Below are 22,328 nucleotides of genomic sequence, written 5' to 3'. Positions count from 1 at the left end.
GACATGAGCAGCTCCTGAGTGTGGTTTTGGGACCAGCAGCAAATGCTTTCAAGAGAGTCCAAGTGTGAGCTCATGCTGCCGCCATCCCTGCAGACCACTAAGCCTCGTTTACCGGGGGCTGAAAGCAGCACTGGGGCTGGTGTTCTTCACAAGCTCCTTGACTGCTGAGTTTCTCTGGCTATTCACAGGGAGGGTGGGCAGAGCCCTGGGGGGCTGACAGCCTTTGGGTACGGGGAGCATGTCCAGCGTGTCCAGTAGTGGTGTTGCTGCAGGGAGCTGCTCCTCCCTGCTTGTCCCTCCCCCACTGCTGCAGTGAAATGAAGCTACGGCAGGGGGAAATGGAGTGAAGGAGCCAGAATGAAAAAGGAGCAGTGAGAAGGAGACAAAGGAGGAGTAGTGAGCAGTGGAGGGTGTGGGATCGGGAAGGAGCCAGAGCAGCTGGCAGTTCAGAGGGAGTTGTTGCGTTCCTACTGTACTGCCACCACCCTCCATGGTACCAGCTTGGGGCATCCACAGATCTCTGTGCCAGGCCAAACAATGGGCCCTGTCTGATTTTATCCTGGGCATTCCCAGCTGTGGGTACATCCTTTGCAATACAGCCATTCTGATTTATAGTTCACTGGATGTAAGCCCACTCCAGTTCTGCTGCTCCCTCCCAGGGACACCAGATTTGCACTTCATGGGGTTTTTGGCACCTATATCCCTGTGGTCCTGAAAGGCATGCTACTGGGGGCTGGGGGGGTAGCTCAACATGGTCACTTGTTGAGCTCTCTCCCAAGTTGAGACCAGGTTTTTTCAGGGTGGAGAGGTGCTAGGCTGCTGTTTGTCCAAAAATCTCTGTCATCTTGCAGACAGCCTCTTTCAGCCTCACAGGAAGCATTCAGCTGTTAAAGGCACAGGAACACTGTGCTCTAGGGCAGATGGCTCCAGTGTTGCCAGGAGAGCGGGTGGTTGGGAAGAATGCTTGACTGCTTAGGATAGCCTATGTGATAGGGTACTAGCTGCTAACCTCTGCAGACGGTCAGGTGTGACCTGCTTGGCTGACTCTAGGTGCTGTCCCAGGCCTTCATTCTGGGCACCCTCCGCTCTGACACATTTTTACCTTTGCTCCTTGTGAGGGATAGGTGATACAGAGCAATCGGGCAGCAGGTATGTGGCAGGCCTTCCCTCTCCATGTTTTTTTTCCTGTCTTTCCTTTTCTGCTCCCTCTTAACCAGCATCCTCTGGTCTGAATTCCATGCAGGATTAAAGCGCACACTGCAAAGGAGATCGAGCCACCCTCTGCTCTGCGGGTCACTAGCAATGGAGCAGATGAAGGGGTCAGCCATGCTTCTGCTGGAGCTGCTAATTCTTGGGGGCCTGAGAGCAGGGAGTGGCTCTGCTGTCCTGGGCACCCTGGATCTACAAATAGATGAGGAGCAGCCAGCTGGCACCATCATTGGGGACATCAGTGCTGGCCTGCCCCCTGGAACTAGTGCCTACATGTATTTCATCTCAGCACAGGAGGGCAGCGGTGTTACCACTGACTTGGGGATAGATGAGAACACCGGTATCATCAAAACAGCTCGTGTCCTGGACCGAGAGACTCGGGACCGCTACAGCTTCATTGCTGTTACCCCGGAGGGCATCACAGTAGAAGTGAACATCCAAGTGAATGACATCAATGACCATGCTCCAGCCTTTCCCAAACAACATAGCACCTTCCAGATCCCAGAGCACACACCCATTGGCAGCAGATTTCCCTTGGACCCAGCCTTTGATGCTGACAGTGGCCTACTCAATACGCAAGGCTATGTGATTAAGGGAGAGAATGTGGGGCAGGCCTTCCGCCTGGAAACACGTCGAGGACCCAATGGGGTCCTGTATTTGGACCTGGTGGTCAGCAACGTCTTGGATCGTGAGAACCGTTCATCATACTCGCTGCTGTTGGAAGCCTATGATGGTGGCTCTCCTCCCCGGAGTACCCAGATGACGCTGGATGTGTCCATCCAGGACATCAATGACAATGCTCCTAGCTTCAACCAGAGCCGCTATCATACTCTCATCTCAGAGAATTTGAAACCTGGCAGCAGCATCCTGCAGGTCTTTGCCTCTGACGCAGATGAAGGTGACAATGGGGATGTGATTTATGAGATCAACCGGCGGCAGAGCGATCCTGACCAGTACTTCACCATTGACTCCCGGACTGGAGTCATCAAGCTCAACAAGGGCCTGGACTATGAAGTAAGGAAGGTGCATGAGCTGGTGGTGCAGGCAAGGGATAAGGCTGTCCATCCCGAGGTCACCACAGCCTTTGTCACTATTCATGTGCGTGACTACAATGACAACCAGCCCACCATGACCATTATCTTCCTGAGCGAAGACGGCTCCCCTCAGATCTCTGAGGGAGCCCAGCCTGGCCAGTATGTGGCACGCATCTCTGTTTCCGACCCAGACTATGGCGAGTACTCCAATGTCAATGTCACGCTGGAGGGAGGGGATGGCAAGTTTGCCCTCACTACCAAGGACAACATCATCTACCTGATCTGTGTGGACCAGCTTCTGGATCGGGAAGAAAGAGACTCCTATGATTTGCGGGTGACAGCTACGGACTCAGGAACACCACCACTCCGGGCAGAATCAGCCTTTGTGCTGCGAGTGATGGATATCAATGACAACCCTCCACTCTTCGACCAGCAGGAGTACAAACAAAGCATCCCTGAGGTTGTGTACCCGGGCAGCTTTGTCCTGCAGGTGACAGCTCGTGACAAGGACCAGGGTCCCAATGGGGAGGTGCAGTACAGTATTGTGCATGGCCGTGACACCCACTCCAGCTGGTTTGCCATTGACCCTGCCACAGGTATCATCACCACTGCTGCCCCACTGGATTATGAGAAGGATCCTCAGCCTCAGCTGACTGTGCTGGCTACAGACAGGGGAAGCCCTGCCCTCTCTTCTTCAGCTGTGGTGCATGTGGCCCTGCAGGATGTCAATGACAATGAGCCAGTGTTCAGGAGTAATTTCTACAATGTGTCCCTGAAGGAGAACACCCCTGTTGGGACCTGCTTCTTACAGGTAGGTACAACTGTCAGGAGCTGGGCTTGAGGAGGGCACGGCCAGGGCTGTGCGAGGCTTGGGATGGGAGACCTGCCACTGAAGGCTGTTTGGTGCAGTTGTCATGGCTTAGGTGGGCAACAGTTGCAGCAGGAATGCTAGAACAGAGATCCCCCTGCTCAGTGTGAGTCGGAAATGGGGCAGAGCACTGTTACACTCTTTCTGCAGGCGAGTACTGGGTGTTGTCACTGATCCTATGAGCACACCTCGAGGATGTCCTTTGTGCAAAGCACAGTGTTGACCTCGGCTAGGATTGGGGCCCACCATGCCAGGCCTTGCTTGCGCAAGTGTGGAGCTGCCTTGCAGGCCAGGACACTCAAAATGGTGCTCAGGAACATGGGTAAGACCTCTGGGAAGCTGCTTGTAGCCAAGCTGCTAACTTCTCTCCCCGCTGTGTGGTCATTAGCCTAAGTTCATCCGTGTTTGTAAGGCTGGTTGTGGACATTAGCATTAATTATGCACAATTGGTATTGTTATATTACCTTGGGAACAACACCTGTGGGATTTGAGCTGAGAGACACGTGCTGCATCAGCCTTCGTGTAGAGATCACAGGTGAGGCCTGGGGAGGTGCTGCTCCTCTGACAGGTTCTGCGGACCCCGAGATGTGCCAGTAATACCATTTGTGTTTTGTATATTTTGCATTCCCTGCATTTGCTGTTTCAATCACAGCTCTGGAGCCCTGGTTGCTGGAGACGGGTCATGCAATCCCATCTGAGGCAGGATGGGGAGGTGTGGGGCTTGGGGCTGACAGTGGGGAACTGGTGCGGTAATGCAGCGAGGCACTGCCAGCCAAGGCAGCATCCAGACTGTCCATCAGGACAAGCACCTGTGAAGTTTGGGGCACTTCTTTGCTGAGTCGTGGGGCGCTGGGATATCTGGCTGGGGCCACGAGGTGGTAAGCAGTTGCCCATGGGGCCAGAAGGAGGGGGCTAGAGGGAACAGGAATTCTGGAGCCCATGAGACAAGGCAGGAGGAGGTCCTGCGACCTGGCCAGCGAAAAGGGCCTCCAGATGGGCCTGGAGGAGGAAGTGGAGCTGGCGAGAAAAACTGGTCTATGAGTGTGCTGTGGGTGCACTGCTGGGGCATGGCGGATATGAGCATGTGGGTCATGTGTGATTGCAGGGCACTGACGGTATGGGGTGGGAGTGCTGGAGAGGGGCTTTTGGGTGGGTGAGTGCAGGGGTCGGGGGGTAGGTGTGTGGGGGAGAGTGTGGGGGGAAGGAGGAATTGGGTGGGAGCAAGGGCCAGGTGTAGAATAGAGAAGGGACATGGGGCAGGGGCAAGTTCAGGATGGGTCAGATCTGGGGGGATAGGGGATGGGTCAGGGATTGAGGGGGAAGTCAGGGCAGAAGAAGTGGGTGGGAGATGAGGAGGAAGATTTGGGTGGGGGAAAATTTGGGTTTGGTCTGTGCAGGGCAACACATCACATTGTCCCAGGTGGGTGGGGATGGGGGACAGGGACAGGACCAGGGCTGGGGACAGAGATGGGGAAGGGGTCAAGGGGGGGGGTGGGTTCAGGGACAGGGTTGGAGTGGAGGACCCATGTGTCCCTGGGTGAGCATGGAGGCCCCAGGCATGTGCAGGGATGTCTCAGCTGTGGCAGCCCCTGAAGGGAGGCCCCCCTCTCTCTCCTTCTCCGTGCCTTCCTGCTCAGTGCCGCTTGCCGTGTGGGAAGGCGTTCTGGAAATGCAATTGGAGATGGCGGCTGGGCTCCTGACTGCGAGTGTGGGGACAGACAGGAGGGAAAGTGGGACCTGTGGAGGAGCTGGGGCAGTGCGGGGCCACGGGGATGGCACAGAGAGCTGGTCCAGCGCGTGGCTGCCTGGCCATGGTGAGGCCGGTGTAGCGCAGGGGCCAGCCCGGCTCCGTACTGCGCAGGGGAAGGTGCTGGCCCAGCGGCCGGCAGCGACTGAGGGTTTGGCCAGATTTCGATGGTCTTGGCTCGACCCTCATGTTTCATTTGGAAACGGCGCGTCTGGGCTGAGCGCAGGTAACTCCCACGTGGCCTCAGCACAAAGCAAACAGCTCACACATCTGCTGCTGCTTCCTCTGAGCCGGGAAACGTGAGAGGATGGGAAAGGAGGCTGGCCAGGCTGCCGGCTCGGCACTGGGCCGCAGCAGGAGTGAGCCAGGTCGGGGAGCTGGGTAGAGCTGGGGCAGGGAGCCCAAGTCTCAGAGCAGAGCTGCCCGGTGTGGCCGCCCCTCAGCCGTGGCACTCCTGTTGCCCTGAACAGGAGGGCTTCAGAGGTGCTGTCAGGGTCCACAGTGGCCAGCAGCCAACACCGTGTCCCGTGGGGTCGCCATGTCAGGTGTGGTGCCCCACAGCTCCTGTGTGCAGTTCCTCCTGCTTGACTCCATCTGTCCATGGCTTCTAGGGATCAGGACTCATCCTGCCTTGAGAGGCTAAAGGGTCTCTGTCAAGGTCTGGATTTGGTCCAGCCCCGGATAATGGTCATGAGAGCTTAGGCCACGCGCAGGCCCTGCCAGCATGATGTGTAGGACACAGGACAGCCTCCAAGGTCAGCACAGAACTGCATGGGTTCGATTCTCCATCAGACTGCCACGTTTCTAAGCAAAACCCCTGGGAGGACCAGGTCTATTTACAGATGGTGACGTCTGCGCTCCGTGGGCAGGACAGAATGATGGGGAAGTGGGGAGTCCATGTGAGTGACCAGAGGAGACTTGAAGAATGGCTGCAGGTCTCCTGCTCCCTTGCACAGCCCATCCTCTCTGCCAGGTCGGTCTTTCTGTTTGGTGTACAAACAGAGACGAGCAGAGCAGGTTGCTGGCTTGAGCTCCCGAGAAAGAAAAAGGATCTCATAACATCTTCTTTATTTATTACTTGTGTTTATCATGGGCCAGGTCCCACAGTAGCAGACTCTGCATGAGCACTAAGCAAAGGAAATAGCAAACTCACAGTTCAAGTCTGAGATGAGAGAGAAACACCAGTGGAGAAGGAGCCCAGGGAATCAGTGAACATGACACCAGCAGAAAATAGAGCAAGGGATAGTCACTGACTGGTTGTCTCTGTTTCTCTCTGTGGCCATGAGTTGATAATACAGAAGCTTTAGGGCTCATCAGACTGCATTCAAATGCTAGGGTTACATGATATGAAGCACTGTTCTGGTATAAATTCACCCTGCTGGCTTAAATTTGTTTTAAACATTTGACTTTGTACCAGCAAGCTGCATGCATGGTCAGATATTGTCTTTCTGGGCCTTTCTAACTTTTCATGCTAAATCAAGTATTGTCTGTCCTCTGGCAGCCAGCATAAAGCACAGAGAGCTGTGTAAACCCCGTGTTGTGAGCACAGGCTGATTTGACAGAAATGTGAATGAGATGAGATGGTGGATTATTGATTCTTGCATAGATCCAAAATTAATGATTTTGGAACCAGGGTTAACATATTTCCTTTGCATTCATACACACAATTGGTGGGGAACAAGAACATCAGAAATCAAAAGCTGACCAGCAACACACCTAATGTATAGTCTTATCTTGCAGTTTTGAGGACAAGTCTGATGAGTTTTGAAGTTTGAGTACTGATTTGTGATTCTGTGGGACTGGCTGTGCTGCATGCACAGCACTGGGACAGACTCTTGGACTGTGCCCCAGGTTGGAAGACCTGCATGAAGTGCTGTAGGCTAGACCGGGCCACATATACTGTACTACTGAAAGAGAGTCGTGAAGGTTAATTCTGATGCATCGGTTATGCTACTGAAGGGGGCAGCTGTGAGAGGACACAGGGAGTAGCCGTGCATGGGGACTGGAAGAGCAAGAGGACTAATGCTCACCGACTTTGCTGCCAAAGAGAGTGTGGAGAGGTGGGGAGGACTTTACTACATGCATTCATTTTCTTGGGACAAGGGATTTAGCATTAACCTATTTTCAGACCTTTGCACGACATAAAACAGGCCTCCCCATTCTCAGAAACAAGAAGGCAAGCTTCCTGAGGCAAGATGGGGAGACGCCTGTGAGCTTGCTGGGGAGCAGTGTGAGGGGAGGGAGTGCATCATGCTTCTGGGAGAGCAGGCTGTAATGTGGGAGAGTCTGGGGGCACACAAGGAGTGAGGACCGTGGGGGAGATGCTGGTACATGGGGAGGTTGTGGGGGAGGTGAGTGCTGTTGTTACTGCCAGAAGAGCTGCATTTGTTCCAAATTCCTGTGAAAGTTATTTCCTTGCGCTGCCAGCAGCCTCCTCCTGGGCTTGGCACAGCAGCCAGCGCCATGATTAATTCAAGTAGCATTTCCCCTGGAGCTGCAGCAGCTTTTCCACTGCAGTCGAGAGGCCCCAGCCCCTCACGCTCCTCTCCCCCCATGCTCTGCTCCTCCCCCCAGCCCCCTCACATAGCTCCCTCCTTCCTCTATGCCGATCACCAGCCCCTTCACAGCTGCCCCTTTTCCCTCACCTCTGCTTCAGCCCCAGGCCCCTTATAACTCCCCTTCCTCCCACAGTCCTCGCTCACACCCCCGCTCCTCCATGTCCCCCACAGCCCCATACCTGTGCATGCTGCCCTCCAAAGTGCCAGTCCCTGCACCTCCCCTCCCAGAGTGCCAGCCTGCCAGCATGCCTTTCCCCCCATCTCCCTCCGCCCCAGCCTCTGCTCCCTCTTCTTCTCTCCACACCCCTTGGTTGCTGCCAGCTGCTGTTGCCTGCTCCCCCCCAGGGACCCTCGCTGTTTTGCCCCCAGGGCAGCTCTCACTAGCAGTGCTCTCCCTCACCTACATGGCCCTTGGGACACTCCAGCCTCTTCCTGCTCCCCATCTCTGCTCATTCCCCAGGGTCACCCTGCTTGGCGTGCTCAATCTCGTGCTGCCCTGAGCCCCAGTTTCACCTCCATGTCTTGCCCAGCCGTGTCCCATCTCGCTGTGTAGACCTGCTCTGTGAGCACTCCCTGCCTGAGCTCTGCATAGCCAAAACCCAGCCCAACACCCTGGTTTGGAGTCCTTCTTGGCATCAGTGCCCCCCAGGAGGCCATGGCCAGACCCTATCACTTCCCACCCTGCACTGTTGCTGCCCCACTCAAGCCCCCCACCTTGAGCGCTCTTCCTCTGCAGAGGCCCAGCTTCCCTGCCCTGCTCAGCCCCCGAACTCCTGCACGCTCTGCTGGGGCTCCCCGTGCCCTGTAGCTCCCTGCTGTAGCTCCCATTTCGCCTCCCTGCTGCTCCACCAGAGAGGACACCTGGGTGCCCGAGTGTGAGCCTTGCTCCTTGTCTTTCTGTGCCTTACTCTGCCCCCATGCTCAGAGGCACCAGGACTCCGGTGGCGGTGTTCACCCTCAGGCTCCTGCAGCCTGTTGTGCAGCCTCACCCTCCACAGTCCTACCTCCCTGCCAATGTCTATGATTAAACTGCTTCCCCTCGTCCTCAAAACTGAGGGCTTTACCCCATCCCGGAGCAGTGCTGGAGGCCATAGGCTGCCCCTGTTCTCCATACCTTGCTGTGTATGGCTGTGGCAGCCCTGCGCCTGTCCATGCCTAGGCTGTGGCTGTGGGACCGCTAGCCAGAGACCTTGCCCATGCCCTGTAGCTGCTGGGCCGCGGGGAGCCAGCAGCATAAGCAGGCAGTGCCTGTGGCTGTGCAGAGGGCTCCCCCCGGACGTGGGGCTCCCTGCAGCCTCAGGGTCTGACCCTCGCCTCAGCCACGTGTGCTGGACAATCGCTGGGGCCGAACCCTGACCCCGCTTAGTCCCCCGAGGCCTGAGCGTGCTGGAGGCTGAGATGCAGCCCGGGAGCCAGAGACAGCTCCTGAAATAGCAGCCGTGGCCGCTCCCTGGCTGCTTTTAGCTGGTCAGCAGCTGTGCCAGGGCTGGGGAGGGCAGGACGCCTGGCACACACTCAGGCAAAAGGAGCCGTGCGTGGGATCGTTGACCACACTGGCGCCAGCCTCCCCTCCTCTCCCACCAAGAGCCGTCACTCTGAGGGGCGGGAGCCCAGAGCCAGATGTTTGCCAAAGCCACAGCGTAACATGTGCGTAGCAGAGATCCAGCCAGGGCAGGGCTCCAGATGAGCTCCCTGCCTGCTGACTGCGCTCACTAGAGATGGGGAGGACAGCCAGAGAATGGAGGCCCAAGCTGCTGAGAAGCACTCCATGCCTTTCCAGCACTGTGGACTGTATAGGAGGTACATGGTCGGCAGTAAGACTGGGAGGGCAAGGGGTGGCTGTGTTTGAGGGGTTCTGGTGTTGCCCTCTAGATGGGTCTGTGCGAAGGAGAAGCCTTGACTCCTACAGGTGATGCAGCTGAGGATCCCAGTGTGGGGCTGTGCTTCTCCATCCATCCCTGACTCTGGGGAACGTAAGAGCTTTGTGGTGCCTTGGCTCCACTCTTCCCTCCTATCTTGCTGGGGGACTAGGAGGAAGGCGTGAAATAACAAGGCTTCAATGCCCATCTTTGTCCTCCCAATTCTCCATGCAGTGGTGAGAGGCACACCTGCCCAGCACCTGCCCTCCTTCCCTCACAGCAGTCAGAGCTTCTGGTGCTCTGGTTTCTTTCTGCGTAACCCCGAGCCATCTTGCTGCTCTTCTTTGTCTTCCACTTCTGCTTTACTTTGGCCACCTCCCAGGAGGTGCTCTTCTGCCCAGCTACGGTACCTGCAGGGTACAAGCGAAGTCTTCTCACCAAACCTGCAGGGAAGAGGGGGCAGGTAGCAGATGCTGCTGCACAATGCTGTCAGGGCTGTGGTGCAGGGCTGGTGGAGCAGATCAGCTCTCTCAGAAGGATTGGAGCTGAATGGGGAACAGGGAGGTTCAGGAGGGCCTTTGGCTGGAGATCACAGAACAGTTGAGTTTGGAAGGGAGATCTTGAGATAATCTAGTACAACCCCCCCTGCTCAAGCAGGGCCACCCAGAATTGGTTGCCCAGGACCATGTCCAGATGGCTTTTCAATACCTCCAAGCATGGAGACTCCACCACCTCCCTGGGCAACCTGTGCCAGAGCTTGGTCACCCTCACAGTGAAAAAGTGCTTCCTGATGTTCAGAGGGAACCTCCTGTGTTTCAGTTTTTGCCCATTGCCTCTGGTCCTGGCACTGGGCACCACTGAGAAGAGTCTGGTTCCATCCTCTTGGTGTCCTCTTTCATGTATGGATGATATCCCCCGAGCCTTCTCTTCTGCAGGCTGAACAGTCCCAGCTCTGTCAGCCTCTCCTCACAGGAGAGATGCTCCAGTCCATCATCTTTGTGGCCCTTCGCTGGACTCTCTCCTGTACTGGGGAGCCCAGCACTGGACCCAGCACTCCAGCTGTGGCCTCACCAGTGCTGAGTAGAGGGGAAGGATCACCTCCCTCAGTCTGCTGGCAACACTCCTCCTGATGCAGCCCAGATACCATTCCCCACCTTTGCAGCAAGGGCACATTGCCATCTCATCTTCAATTTGGTGTCCACCAGGACCCCCAGGTCCTTTTCTGCCAAGCTGCTTTCCAACTGGGTGGCCCCCAACATATGTTCTTGCACAGGGTTGTTCCTCCCCAGGTGCAGGACTTTGCACTTCCCCTTGTTGAACTTCATGAAGTTCTTGTCAGTCCATTTCTCCAGCCTGTCGAGGTCCCTCTGGATGGCAGCACGATCCTCTGGCCTATCAGCCACGCCTTCCGGTTTTGTATCATCAATAAACATGCTGAAGGTACACTCTGCCCCATCATCTAGATCATTAATGAAGATGTTAAACAGGACTGGACCCAGTATTGACCCCTGGGGTACACCACTAGCTACTGGCCTCCAAGTAGACTTTGTGCCGTTGTTCACCATCTCTGAGCCGAGCCATTCAGCCAGTTTTCAATCCACCTCACTGTCTGCTCATCCAGCCCATTCATCAACAGCTTGTCTATGAGGATCTTATAGGAGACAGTGTCAAAGTCCAGGTAGACAATATCCACTGCTTTTCCTTCCAATATCTACAGGCCAGTTGTTTATGAAGTTGGTCAAGCATGACTTCCCCTTGGCTGAAGCCATGCTAACTACTCCTGATGATTTTCTTGTCCTTCATGTACATGGAAATGATTTCCAGGATTAGCTGCTCCATCAACTTCCCAGGGATCAAAGGGAGGCTGACTGGTCTGTAGTTACCTGGGTCCTCCTGCTTACTCTTCTTGAAGATAGTGACATTAACTTTCCTGCTGTCTTCAGGCACTTGTCCCAAACACTATGATTGAGCAAAGATTATTGAGAGTGGCCTCACAATGATATCTGCCAGCTCCCTTAGCACTCGTGGGTGCATCCCACCAGGGCCCATGGACTTATGTATGTCCAGTTTGCTTAAGAATTCACTAACCTGATCCTCTTCAACCAAGGGTGCATCTTCCTTGCTCCAGCCTTCGCCCCAGTCGCTGGGACCTGGGATTCCTGAACACTGGTCTTACTAGTAAAGACTGAGGGAAAGAAGGCATTAAGTACCCCAGTCTTTTACATGTCCTGTCTCATCAGGTCCCCCGTCTCCTTCAGCTGTGGGCCTTCATTTTCCCTAGCCTTCCTTTTGTCACCTATGCACTTATAAAAGCCTTTCTTCTTGACTTTGATATCCCTTGCCAGATTCAAATCCAGTTGGGAATTGAATGCAAACAGCTACGTTTTCATGTAATTACAATGATCAGTTGGTGATTTCAGCAGAAAATGCCCCAGATGTATTCCTTGAGCTCCTCCGTGGTAGTGGCCTCTTCTACACCAATCAAAGAAAACTCTTCAAAACACAGCATCAGGTTCATCCCCTGAGTTCCTTAACACATTCTTGGGTCCCAAGGGGCATATGCCATTTGATTTGCATCCATTATATGAAAGGAATAATAGATTTTTGTCTGTTACTTTCATCCAGTTTCTTATCCTGACTTGACATCAGCAGCCTGATCTAGTTGAAGATGTCCCTGCTCATTGCAGAGGGCTTGGATTAGATGACCTTTAAAGGTCCCCTCCAACCCAAACTATTCTAAGATTCTATGATTTTTAATGCAAAAACAACAGTAGCATATCCCAGCCATATGCTACCACTACACTGTGCAGTACACTTTTGCATTTACTGTCCTATCCCTTTTACTGTGCCTCTCATCCTTTAGGCCTTTCCCAATTCTCCTCCCTGGCACACAGATGGTGATTGTGCCAAACTGTAGCTATTTTATTTTAACATCTTGCATTTTTGTGTGTTTTTCAGTTAGCACATTTCTCCTGCCAGCACGCCTTTTACATACTAGTGTTCACATGACTGTCATGATATTGCTAAATCTGAGTTTACAGTATCTGGCTAATCACATCACTGTTTGTCATGCATATAGACTTGAGAACATCCTCAGCCTTTTTATAGTGGTTGCAAGCAACTTCTGTAGACATGGAGAGGCTGCCCTATGTATAAAATATCCTGCTGGGGTTGTCTGTAAGGGCTCACTGCCCACTCAGCAGCTGTCAGCATTTGAGTGCCTTTGTCCCCTCTCCCCCATCCTGCTCTGCAGCATGGCTGCAGCACTGATTAACAACTGCCTATATTAAACATCTTGTCTCCAAAGTCTGCAGTGAAATGCCGCTTTTCCCCTAAAGATGCTGTTGGCTTCTGGCCCTGGACTCAGTCTACAATCCCTGATCTTCAGCTGGATCTCCAGGTTGTCTGCTTCCTTCAGCAGCACCAGGATCCTGGCCTCTGGTTCAGGCTGTCCCCTCATATTGAAGTGGCATATCCTCCCTGGCTTCCCCCTGCCTCTCCCTCCTCTTGCTTCACTTGTTTAGTAAGCAAAATCTTAATTTCCCTCCATCAGGTTTTCCTGTGCAGCCCAGCTCTTGGTCTGTGCTGCTGCACAGTGTGTCACTTGTTCTCTCTTGTACTTTCTTCTTATTTCCCTTGTCTGGTGTAAGGAGGAAACAAAAAAAACCAGGCATACAACCTGTTTCCAAATGACCTTAAAATTGCCAACCTATCGTGTTAAGACTCAAGTATGAACTAGGACTGAAACATTAACTAATGAAGGGCACAGGATCCTGCTGACCACTGCTGCCTTTTGCCTTAGTATAAACTTGTTTCAAGCCAAATACAGTGGGTGTCTCATGGCCCTTGGGAAAGGGGTTGGTTCATGCTTCTTTCTCCCTTCGCCAGTGAGTAGTTTCTCTCTGGCTACATATCACCTGGGAACTCTCAGCTTGTGCCAGCACGAAGAAGCTTTACCCTTGCTAGGACCCAGCAGTGGAAAGAGTTGTATGAAAGATGGATCCTGGACATGCTGGAACTGTGAAAACACCCAAGGCAGAATTTCAGGAGGTGCTAGAGATGGGCCCAGGCTTAGTGCAGGGGGTCAATGAAGCCAAGGCAGCGTTGCAGGAGAGAAGCAGCCTGCAGAGCACATGAACATGTGTACATTCTGCTATGTGACACTGGTGAGTGGAGGCTTTGTAGGATGTAATATATTGAATCACTGTTGTTTGCAGTGTTTGGGAGTGTCACTGCATGTTTATGTGTCTGGGAGATGTAGATTCTGTTGGAAAGCCCTCCTGGGAGTCTGTACCTGTTGTTGTTCCCTACTGGACCTCAGCATGCTGTGACCCCTGCTGTGGGTTATGAACAGAAGTGGGGGCAACTGCAGAGCCACATGGTGGTATATGCCTGTGGAGGGATGATAGGATGCTGTATGCCTTTGGCTTGGTGCAAGGCTCCTGCCCTTTTGTAGGGACACAGATACCTGAGGAAAACCCAACTAGTCCTGCAGCCCTCTGCCTATAAGGTTAACAGGGATTTGGGGACTGTGTTGCTGGAGCCTTCCCAAACGCCTTGCATTTACCCAGCCCCATGGGCACAGGAAAGGAGTGCATGGGTTCAGAGGAAGAATTGTGAACTAGCCTGTGGGTGACTGGAAGAAGAGGAGGGGGAGCATTGTTGCTGGGACTGGCTGGATTTGCTGCAGAAAATCTGGGGCTGCTGCCAAGTGTGCAACAGTTGTGAGTCCTGAGATAGGGATCCGACAATGTTCAAGATAAAGGGCTGTATAGCACAGGGCTACATTGAGTGCTGGACAAGGAGCCAAAGAGCAGCTCTAATACAGCAGAGCAAAGTTCTGTATAGCAGAATAAGCTGCTTTACTAGTGTCCAATAACCTGTGCTAGGGAAAAGGTGCAACAGCTGGATCACTGAGTCACAGAGTAATTCAGATTGGAGAGACCTTGGGAGGTCTCTGTCCACCCCCTGCTCGAAGCCAGGGCAGCTCTGGGGTCAGACCAGGCTACTCACAGCCTCATCCAGCAGCGTCTTGAAAACCTCCAGAGACAGAGGCTGCACAATCTCTCTCGGCAACCTGCTCCAACACTGGACGGTCCTCACAGGGAAAAAACTTTCCCCTGTATCCAGCCTGAAGTTCTCATTTCAACCGATGTCTGTGGTCTCTTGTTCTCCTGTCGTGCACCACTGTGAAGAGCCTGGCTCCGTTTCCTTGTTAAGCTCCCCATGGGTGCTGGCAGCTTGCTGTTAGGTCTGCCGCCTTCTCTCCTGGAGGCTGAACAAGCCCCAGTACCTCAGCAGCTCCTCAGCGCCCGCCCCTGAACTGGCCACATGTTGTCAAGGTCTCTCCGGTACTGGGGGCCCAAAACTAGATGCGGTGTCTGGGTGTGGTTTAGCAAGGGCTGAGTAGAGGGGAGGGCAATCCCTGCCCTCGACCTCCTGGCTGTGCCCCTGTTCACCCATGCCAGGGTGCTTCTGGGCTGTCCTTGCTGCCAAGGTGTCCTGTGGCTCGTGTCCTGCTCGCTGCCCACCCAGGCCCCCAGGACGTTTTCCCCGGAGCTGCTTCCCCAGCCTGGCAGTCCCGGCCTGTGCTGTTGCAGCAGTACTCTGCTTCCCAGAGCGGGACTTGGCGTGTGTCCTTGCTGAATTTCACACGGTTCCTGTCGGCCCATTCCTCCTGCCTGCCCGAGGCCCTCAGGGTGCAATCCTGCCCTCAAGCGTGTCAGCTGCTTCCCGCTCCCCAGATTGGTGTCATCTGTAACCTTGGCAAGCATGCACTCTGTGCCTGCACTGGGTCATTGCTGGAGATGTTAAGCAGGAGAGGTCCCTGGGCTGGTCCCTGGAGTGCTCCACTTGTCACCCGCCTCCAGGCAGAACACAGCTCTGAGCCCAACCCTCCAACCTGTTTGTGACCCACGCAGTTGTCCAGCCCTCCAAACCATAACATCCTGTCTTGGATACCAGGGTGGTAGAAGAAGGTATCAAAATCCTTCTTAAAGTCAAGGCAATTGTCATCCACAGCTGTCATCCCTTCAACCACAGACCCCATCATTGCATCGCAGAAAGCAAACAGGACGGTCAATCCGTGCTGACTGTTCCCCTCCCAGGCTCCTCCATGTGGCCAAAAACACACTCCAAAAGGACTCGCACCGTGATTCTCCCAGGGACCAACTGGGTGTAGCTGGCAAGCGTGTAGATCCTCAGATCATCCTTTTGGTTTTTTTGAAGGTGGGGTGCAATATTTGCTTTCCTCCCGTTGTCAGGGATCTCCCCTGATCTCCACCACTTGAAAGAGCAGCCCTGCAAGTCCATTTCTGTCAGCATCCATTGATTGCAGCCTGTTGGATCCCGTGGATTCGTATGGATCAAGTTCAGTGAAGAAATCCTGACTCAGTCTTCATCCCTGTCTGGTAGCTTTCTGAACCCTTTCAAAAAGCATGGAGGCCTGGGAGACTTTGTTGGTGAAGACTGAGGTAAAAGAGGCATTGAGTGTCTCAGTCTCATCTCTGTCTGCTGTCATTAAATCACCCACCGCATTCAGAAATGGGACCTTATTCAGCCTTTTACTACCAATGTAGTGGTAGAGGCTCTTCTTAGCACCCTCAATTTTCCTTGCAAGTCTCAATCCCACTCGAACTTTGACTTTCTGACACCACCTCTACACGCGTGGGCAATGTTTATAAATTTCTTCTTTGTAGCTTGCCTCTCCTCTGCGACCACCTCCCATATGCTGCCTTTTCGCATTGCAGCTTAGCCCTAAGGTCCCTGCTTAGCCAAGGCCATCTGCTGATATGTCTCCTTGTTTTCCTGAGTACTGGGATGGACTGTTCTTGTGCCTGGAGTATGCTGTCCTGAAGCTTGCCAGCTTTCCTGATCTCCGTTGGCCTTCAGAGCTGCCTCCCATGGGATCCCTCCCACCTACCAGTTCCCTGTTGTCCTGGTTTCAGCTGGGATAGAGTTAATTTTCTTCGTATTAACTGGTATAGTGCTGTGTTTTGGATATAGCATGAGAATAATGTTGATAACACACTGATGTTTTAGTTGTTGATAAGTACTGTTTACGCTATTCAAGGACTTTTCATCTTCCCATGCCCCGCCAGGTGCATGGGGGGCTGGGAGGTAGCGTGGCCGGGACGGCTGGCCCAGCTAGCCGATGGGCTATTCCATACCATATGACGTCATGCTCAGCATATAAGGCTGGGCGAAGAAGAAGGAGGGGGGGACGTTCGGAGTGATGGCATTTGTCTTCCCAAGTAACCGTTATGCATGATGGAGTCCTGCTTTCCTGGAGATGGTTGAACACCTGCCTGCCGATGGGAAGTAGTGAATGAATTCCTTATTTTGCTTTGCTTGCGCACGCGGCTTTTGCTTTACCTATTAAACTGTCTTTATCTCAAGCCACGAGTTTTCTCACTTTTACCCTTCTGATTCTCTCCCCCATCCCATTGTGGGGGGAGTGAGCGAGCGGCTGCATGGTGCTCAGTGGCCGGCTGGGGTTAAACCACGACACCTGTATAAGCTGAAGTCTTGCTTGAAGTCCAAGATTTGTACTCTGCTACTCTCCTTCCTCACTCCCTTTAGGATCCTGAACACTACTACTTCATGGTCACTACAGCCAAGGCTACCACTGATTATCACATCCTCAGTCAGTTCTCCCTTGCTAGTGAACAGCAGATCCAGCTGTGTGTCACCCCTGGTTGGCCTGGGAAATTGAGGTTCTTTGTGAGACCCAGAGTCTATGATCCAGAGGCTTCCCTCAGGTACTGTTGCCTCCTTGGCACACTGTCCCAGCTTCAACTCAGGGATTTCCTGGCCCAGCACTGATGTCCTTGTGTTTAAAGCCTTCAGTGGATTTTTCTCTGTGAATGTGGGTAGTTGCTTTCTGAATCTATACAATTCGATATCACTGTGCCCTGAAGAGAGGAATTCCACATTTTTGCATTTTTGTTGAACCCTGCTCTGCTGGAGAGCAACCAGCTCCAGCTGGCCCTGAACCAGGGCACTGCCAGCACACCCTCACTGGTTGAGGCCATGCTGCATTGCCTTGCTTGCTGCCCTACAAGGGGGAAGTCAGACATGAAGGGAGATTGAGTGCCTCAAGCCCAGGCTATGCTCTCCAGCCCATGGTCAGGTGCCAGCTCTGCACAGCCACAGCAGAACTGTGGGCACCACTGTATGGCCAGGGGGATATCCTGGATAGGGGACAGTGGAGGAAGCTGGCAATACAGGGAGGTGATGGAGGTGTCACTGGGAGTGACAAGAGAAAGGCACCAGTCCTAGTGTCCATGGGAGCATCTGTATGGGGTCTGGGACATGATGGAGCTGTGTGGGGCACAAGAGGCAGGTAGGGATGGGGTGTGCTGTGGGACATGGGAGAGGTGTAGTAGCCTGTGGTAGGCCGGACCTGGCCATGGCTAGCATGATGTGCAGTGCTGGGAGACACCAGTGCTGCCCTGGGCTGAGTGGGCTCTATGTGAGGCTGTGTGAAGGCAGAATGAGAGGACGAGGCATGGAGGGAGAGTAATGCTCCATGTACCATGCACAGCTGCAGCAGGTTCCAGAGAAATACCATGCTTGCAGCCAAGCATATCTTAACAAGGCCGAAAGACAGGCGGGAGCACTGGCCCTGTGCTGCTCAGAAAACCTGGCCCCATTCTGGACTCGAGCAGGATACTCTGCAGGACCCTGAGTCTCAATTTTCCTCTCTCTTCAAGACCAAGGAGCTGACTGCTGTCAGAAACACATCCCATATGCAGTAGCAGGATGCATTCATGCAGCCATTATCTGCTGATGGCAAAGGATTTCCCTTTGGAGAATGGGGTCTTACAGGATAGAACAGGAAAGCTGCAGATCAAAAAACACTCTGACCATGCAGCTGGTTTATCCAGGAAGGGGATGGGTTGCCTGGTCCACCCACTAATACCAATACAGAGAGGGTTTCTGAGACCAACTGCCCCTTAGTCTTACAAGGGCCTTACTCAGGGGTAGTAACAGTGATTAGAAGTAGGTCTTCAACAGAGAACGTAACGAACCATAGGAAAAATTCACCATGGCTTCCTTCTCACTGCTGATCTGGCTGGGTCTGTGAATGGAAACATCTGGACTCTTGGTGTCAGAGCTCCATGGTCACCACACTCCCTGCCTCATGGAGCACCCTCTGGAGTCCCACCATGGGGAGAGAGTGCTGGGCTCTTATATCACTGCTGTCCGATGACACAGCACAGAACATGATCACCCAATGTGGGGAGTCTCCCTGCACTTGCGCTTTGTGAACACTTCTGTTCTTGGCACATGGGGTTGCAGCTGCACATACTGTAGTCTTGGGCAGAAACACAGCACGCACTCCGCCTCTGCACATTGTGCCTGGAGTATCCGTGGTGATCCTGCGAGCTTGTGCAGGTGTCCTGTGCAGATGGGGTGACCCCACAGTTTTGTTCACGTCTTGTATCTGCATGCTGACCCTGCAAGCTCATGCAGGTGTCTTGTTCCCAGATGCAGCCTTCTCCTTCTCTCCTTTCTCCTCTCACATAGCTCCTCCTGGGAACAGCCACTCTTGGCCCTGCAGGATGTTCAAGGAAGTCAGAGGTGGGGATGCCATTCAGGCTCAGAGCTCTGACTCCTGCTCCCACATATTCAAGCAGCAGGCCTTGCACAACCCCGAATGGAGTGTTTCCTGGGCTGTTTCGTAGACAGCTTGACCCCATTTCCCTCTTACTTCTCAGGCAAACATCAGGAGCCTCATAAGGAAGCTACAGTAAATCCAGCTGTTGATCCAAGATTTGGGGTGGGCGCTAAATACAGAGCCTGGGGCTGCCCTGCATTAGCTTCTAGCAAAGTTCCTAGAAAAATATCCAGACTTGGTTTAAAAATTTCCAGGAGTGATGAATTCACCACAGGCCTTGATGAGCCCTTTTGGTGGTTAATTATCCTCACAGCTAAAAATATGCACCATGTCCCAGACTGCGTGTGCTCTGCAGTCTGGAGCCATGGGTCCCAGCTACACATGCCAGTTAGACTGAGGCATCTGCCATACCTAGTAGCTGATCAAACCTTGTGCTGCCTGTCAGAGAAGTCCCCAGGAGGCATCACCCTAGCCACAGCAAGGATCTGTGCTGTCTTCAGGGCTTGTGTCAGGCTCTGCTGAGCGTGGGCTGGCCATAGGCAGCTGGCCAGCCCCGTCCCACGGAACGCACACACAGGGCATCCACGGTCTGCAGGCACTGCCTGCCTGTGGGCAGGAGAGCTTGGGCTGGGGGGTGTGCCAGCCACAGCCCCACTCCCTCTCCACATAGCGGCAGGGACGCTAAGCAAACTGTCCAGCTGCCTCGCACTGAGCTGACACAGTTAGCTGCTCCTTCAGGTGTTTTGTTGTTCCTGTGGCTTTTCTCTGAGCACTAGGTTAGCACCACCGCTCCAAGTGAGACTAGGACCAGACACAAGTCTCCAGTAGTGGTTGCACCAGTGCTGGTGTAGCAGTGACATGGTCTCTCTTGGACCTTGTGGGGGCTAGGACAGGCAGGATTTGTGTTAGTCCGTTGGTCCACAGACAGTCCCACAGCAGGATGGGGAGGTGGAATGCTGGACATGTGAACAGGGAACTTTTCTGAGGATGCCTTGCCCTGGCTCTACAGCTAGGTTTGCCTCTGATGCCAGACTGGCTCCATGAGGCAGTCTTGCAGGGACCTGGCTCTGGGTACCAGGAGCAGCCAGGGAGATGGTGCTGTACTGCGTAATAGTGAGAGCTTGTCTTTCTCCCATTGCCAAAATCTGACCCAGCTCCTGTGGCAGAAAGCTGCATTTCCAGATAGCTTCCCCTGTGGATATCTTTCTTAGGATGGTGACTGTCAGCGGATGGTTAAGGTGGGGAAGTGAGGCTGTTCTGGAAGCACCAGAGCCCTTGGCCCGGGGAGCCCAAGGAAAATAACTTACTCTGCTGCAGAGCTTGTTGCTATACAGAGTATTAAAGCAGCTGACATGCATTTTAGAGCACTTTCAGAGTGATAAGCAGCTCTTTTTGAAGGAAAGAAGTTAGTAATTTGCCACATAGTGGCATGTATTTGCCACATAGTGTCTATTCCAGTCACTGTTGCAGCTTATCAGTTTCAAGTGCATTTCCATCTGCAGTGGTAGAGAACACTACCAGTTAAAACCCAGGCATGGCACAGAACTCAAGTGTATTGGTACAGGGCTATTACCCCATGTCCAACATCGAGCCAGAATACACGCAACCTGAATACAGGTTACAGCAATGTCAGTGAGGTCAGATTTATACTCTCAAATGAGCAGCTCCACAGCAATGGGAGCTGGGGCAGGAGGGAGAGAGGATGTTGAACTCAGGGGGGAATCAGGTGGGTCCAATTTCCCAAAGAGCTTTCTGACCGGTCTGCTGTCTTGGCACCTGTGGCTCTGAGTGCTCTGCAGCTGGAGCAGGGAAGGGCAATCCTGTTTCATGTTGCTTCTTCTGGCAGCTTCTGCAGGGTTGGGGAGCAAATACTCTGTACAGGGAACGTGGTGCTCATTGTCGATGTGCTCTCAGTTTCTCCCCTCAGGCATCCCCTTAGACCACAGGCAGCAGGGCAGGAGAGCTGGTGAGGGTGTGTTGCAGGTGCTGCCTCCCCTCCTTGCAGGCTGTGGATCACTGGGCAGGAGAACTGGCAAGGGGCTATCTCAGGTGCTGCCTCCCCTCCCTGGGGTGCAGAGCATATGGTCTGGGGGGAGGGAGGACCCACCTCTACCTGATTTATTTTTTCTTCCCTGGCCCAGCCATTCTCTGTACTCTCTCTTGTTGTTCCTCCATCTCTGATGATTGGGTGAGTGGTTCAGGTTAGGGGCCCTGCCCAAAGGAAAGAGCTGTTTGCAGCCCCCAGCTGGGCCCTTTCCTTGGCGCGTGTGCAACGTTCCTGTGCTTCTCGCTCACGGGAGCCGAGGCCCCAGCGCTGCTGCTGGGAGGAGCTGTGGCTGACGAGGCCTGAACTCCACTTCACCCGGGCCTGGCCCAGCTGCCTCCCTCCTGGCTCCGTCCTCTAGCTTTGTTCTCTGTGCAGAGCTCCCAGCTGGTGGATGAGCCATGGGCAGTGATGCTGGGGTCACGGGGCAGGAGCTGTTTTCTGCTGACCTGAGCTCTGCAAGGAGCCCAAGGAGGAACTGAGGCCTTGCAAGCAGGGAGCAGTTTTAATCCTCCTGCTGTGTCTGTAACTGCAAATGCAGTTCATGTGCCCCAGGCTCCAGAGGGCCGTGGCTGTCACAGGGCAATGCCACCCTCAATCACCATCCTCAGAGCCCAGGGCTGCTGGGCACAGAGCTCTGAGAGCAGGACAGAGCCAGGGTCATGGTGAAAGGGGTCTGTTTTTCTTCCTGTCTTGTCTTAAGCAGCTTTGCAGAAAAGAAGGAACAGAGGGTCAGGGGCAGCTGCTGCAAAAGTGTGGGTTGTCTCTGGCTGGCTGATCAAGCTGGGTGCAATGGGTATGCTAGATCCTTGGCATCTGTGTGAGGCTTGGCCTTTCTGCACCCCCTCTCCATATGGCCTTTTCCTTTGCTAGGGCAAGTCTGTTGGCCTGGGTCATGAATGTTGCCTCAGGATGCAAGAAGGGAGGTATCACCTGAAACAAGGCACCTCTGGTGGTACAGGGACCTGTGGCAGCACTGTGCATAGAAAGCATGGTGCAGCTCTTGTGAGTCTGAAATGCTGTGCTCCCCCACCTCTCTGTTCCCTCACAGGGACCGGGCCAGCATAGGCTGATTCTGGGCTGCCCCGCGGCTGCCTGCAGCACTGCCCAGGGCACTTTCTGCAGCCAGTGAGCCCCTGGGAGACCCTGTCCTCTTGCAGGGAGGGCTGCAGAGGAAGTGGTGGCTTGTCTGGGGCAAGAATCGCAGGGTTGAGGCGGTAACTGCCGGTCTGCTTTACTATGGCCAGCTTTGAGGACTGTGTAGTCGTTGTGGGCCATGGAGCAGATGGCAGCACTGGGTTGTGGAGGTGGTGGTGGTGATGGGCTGGGTCTGGCTGGTGATCTTCTCTGTGATGCTGGCCCTGCTCATGTACTGCCTTCCCTCATC

At 53.9% G+C, this 22,328-nt stretch overlaps 1 protein-coding gene across 1 annotated transcript in view; it reads left to right on the top strand.

Annotated features, from left to right (window-relative positions):
• Positions 1-1,326: 1,326 nt before the first annotated feature.
• DCHS1 (dachsous cadherin-related 1) overlaps positions 1,327-22,328 on the top strand; it is a 50,464-nt gene continuing 29,462 nt past the window's right edge. The window contains exon 1 of the mRNA XM_075140694.1: positions 1,327-3,054. Within this exon, the coding sequence (XP_074996795.1) occupies positions 1,327-3,054 (1,728 nt within the window). The remainder of the gene's footprint in view (positions 3,055-22,328) is intronic.

Source organism: Calonectris borealis, chromosome 1, assembly GCF_964195595.1.
Source record: "Calonectris borealis chromosome 1, bCalBor7.hap1.2, whole genome shotgun sequence".
NCBI lineage: Eukaryota > Metazoa > Chordata > Aves > Procellariiformes > Procellariidae > Calonectris > Calonectris borealis.
This window is presented reverse-complemented; position numbering and strand designations above follow the sequence as displayed.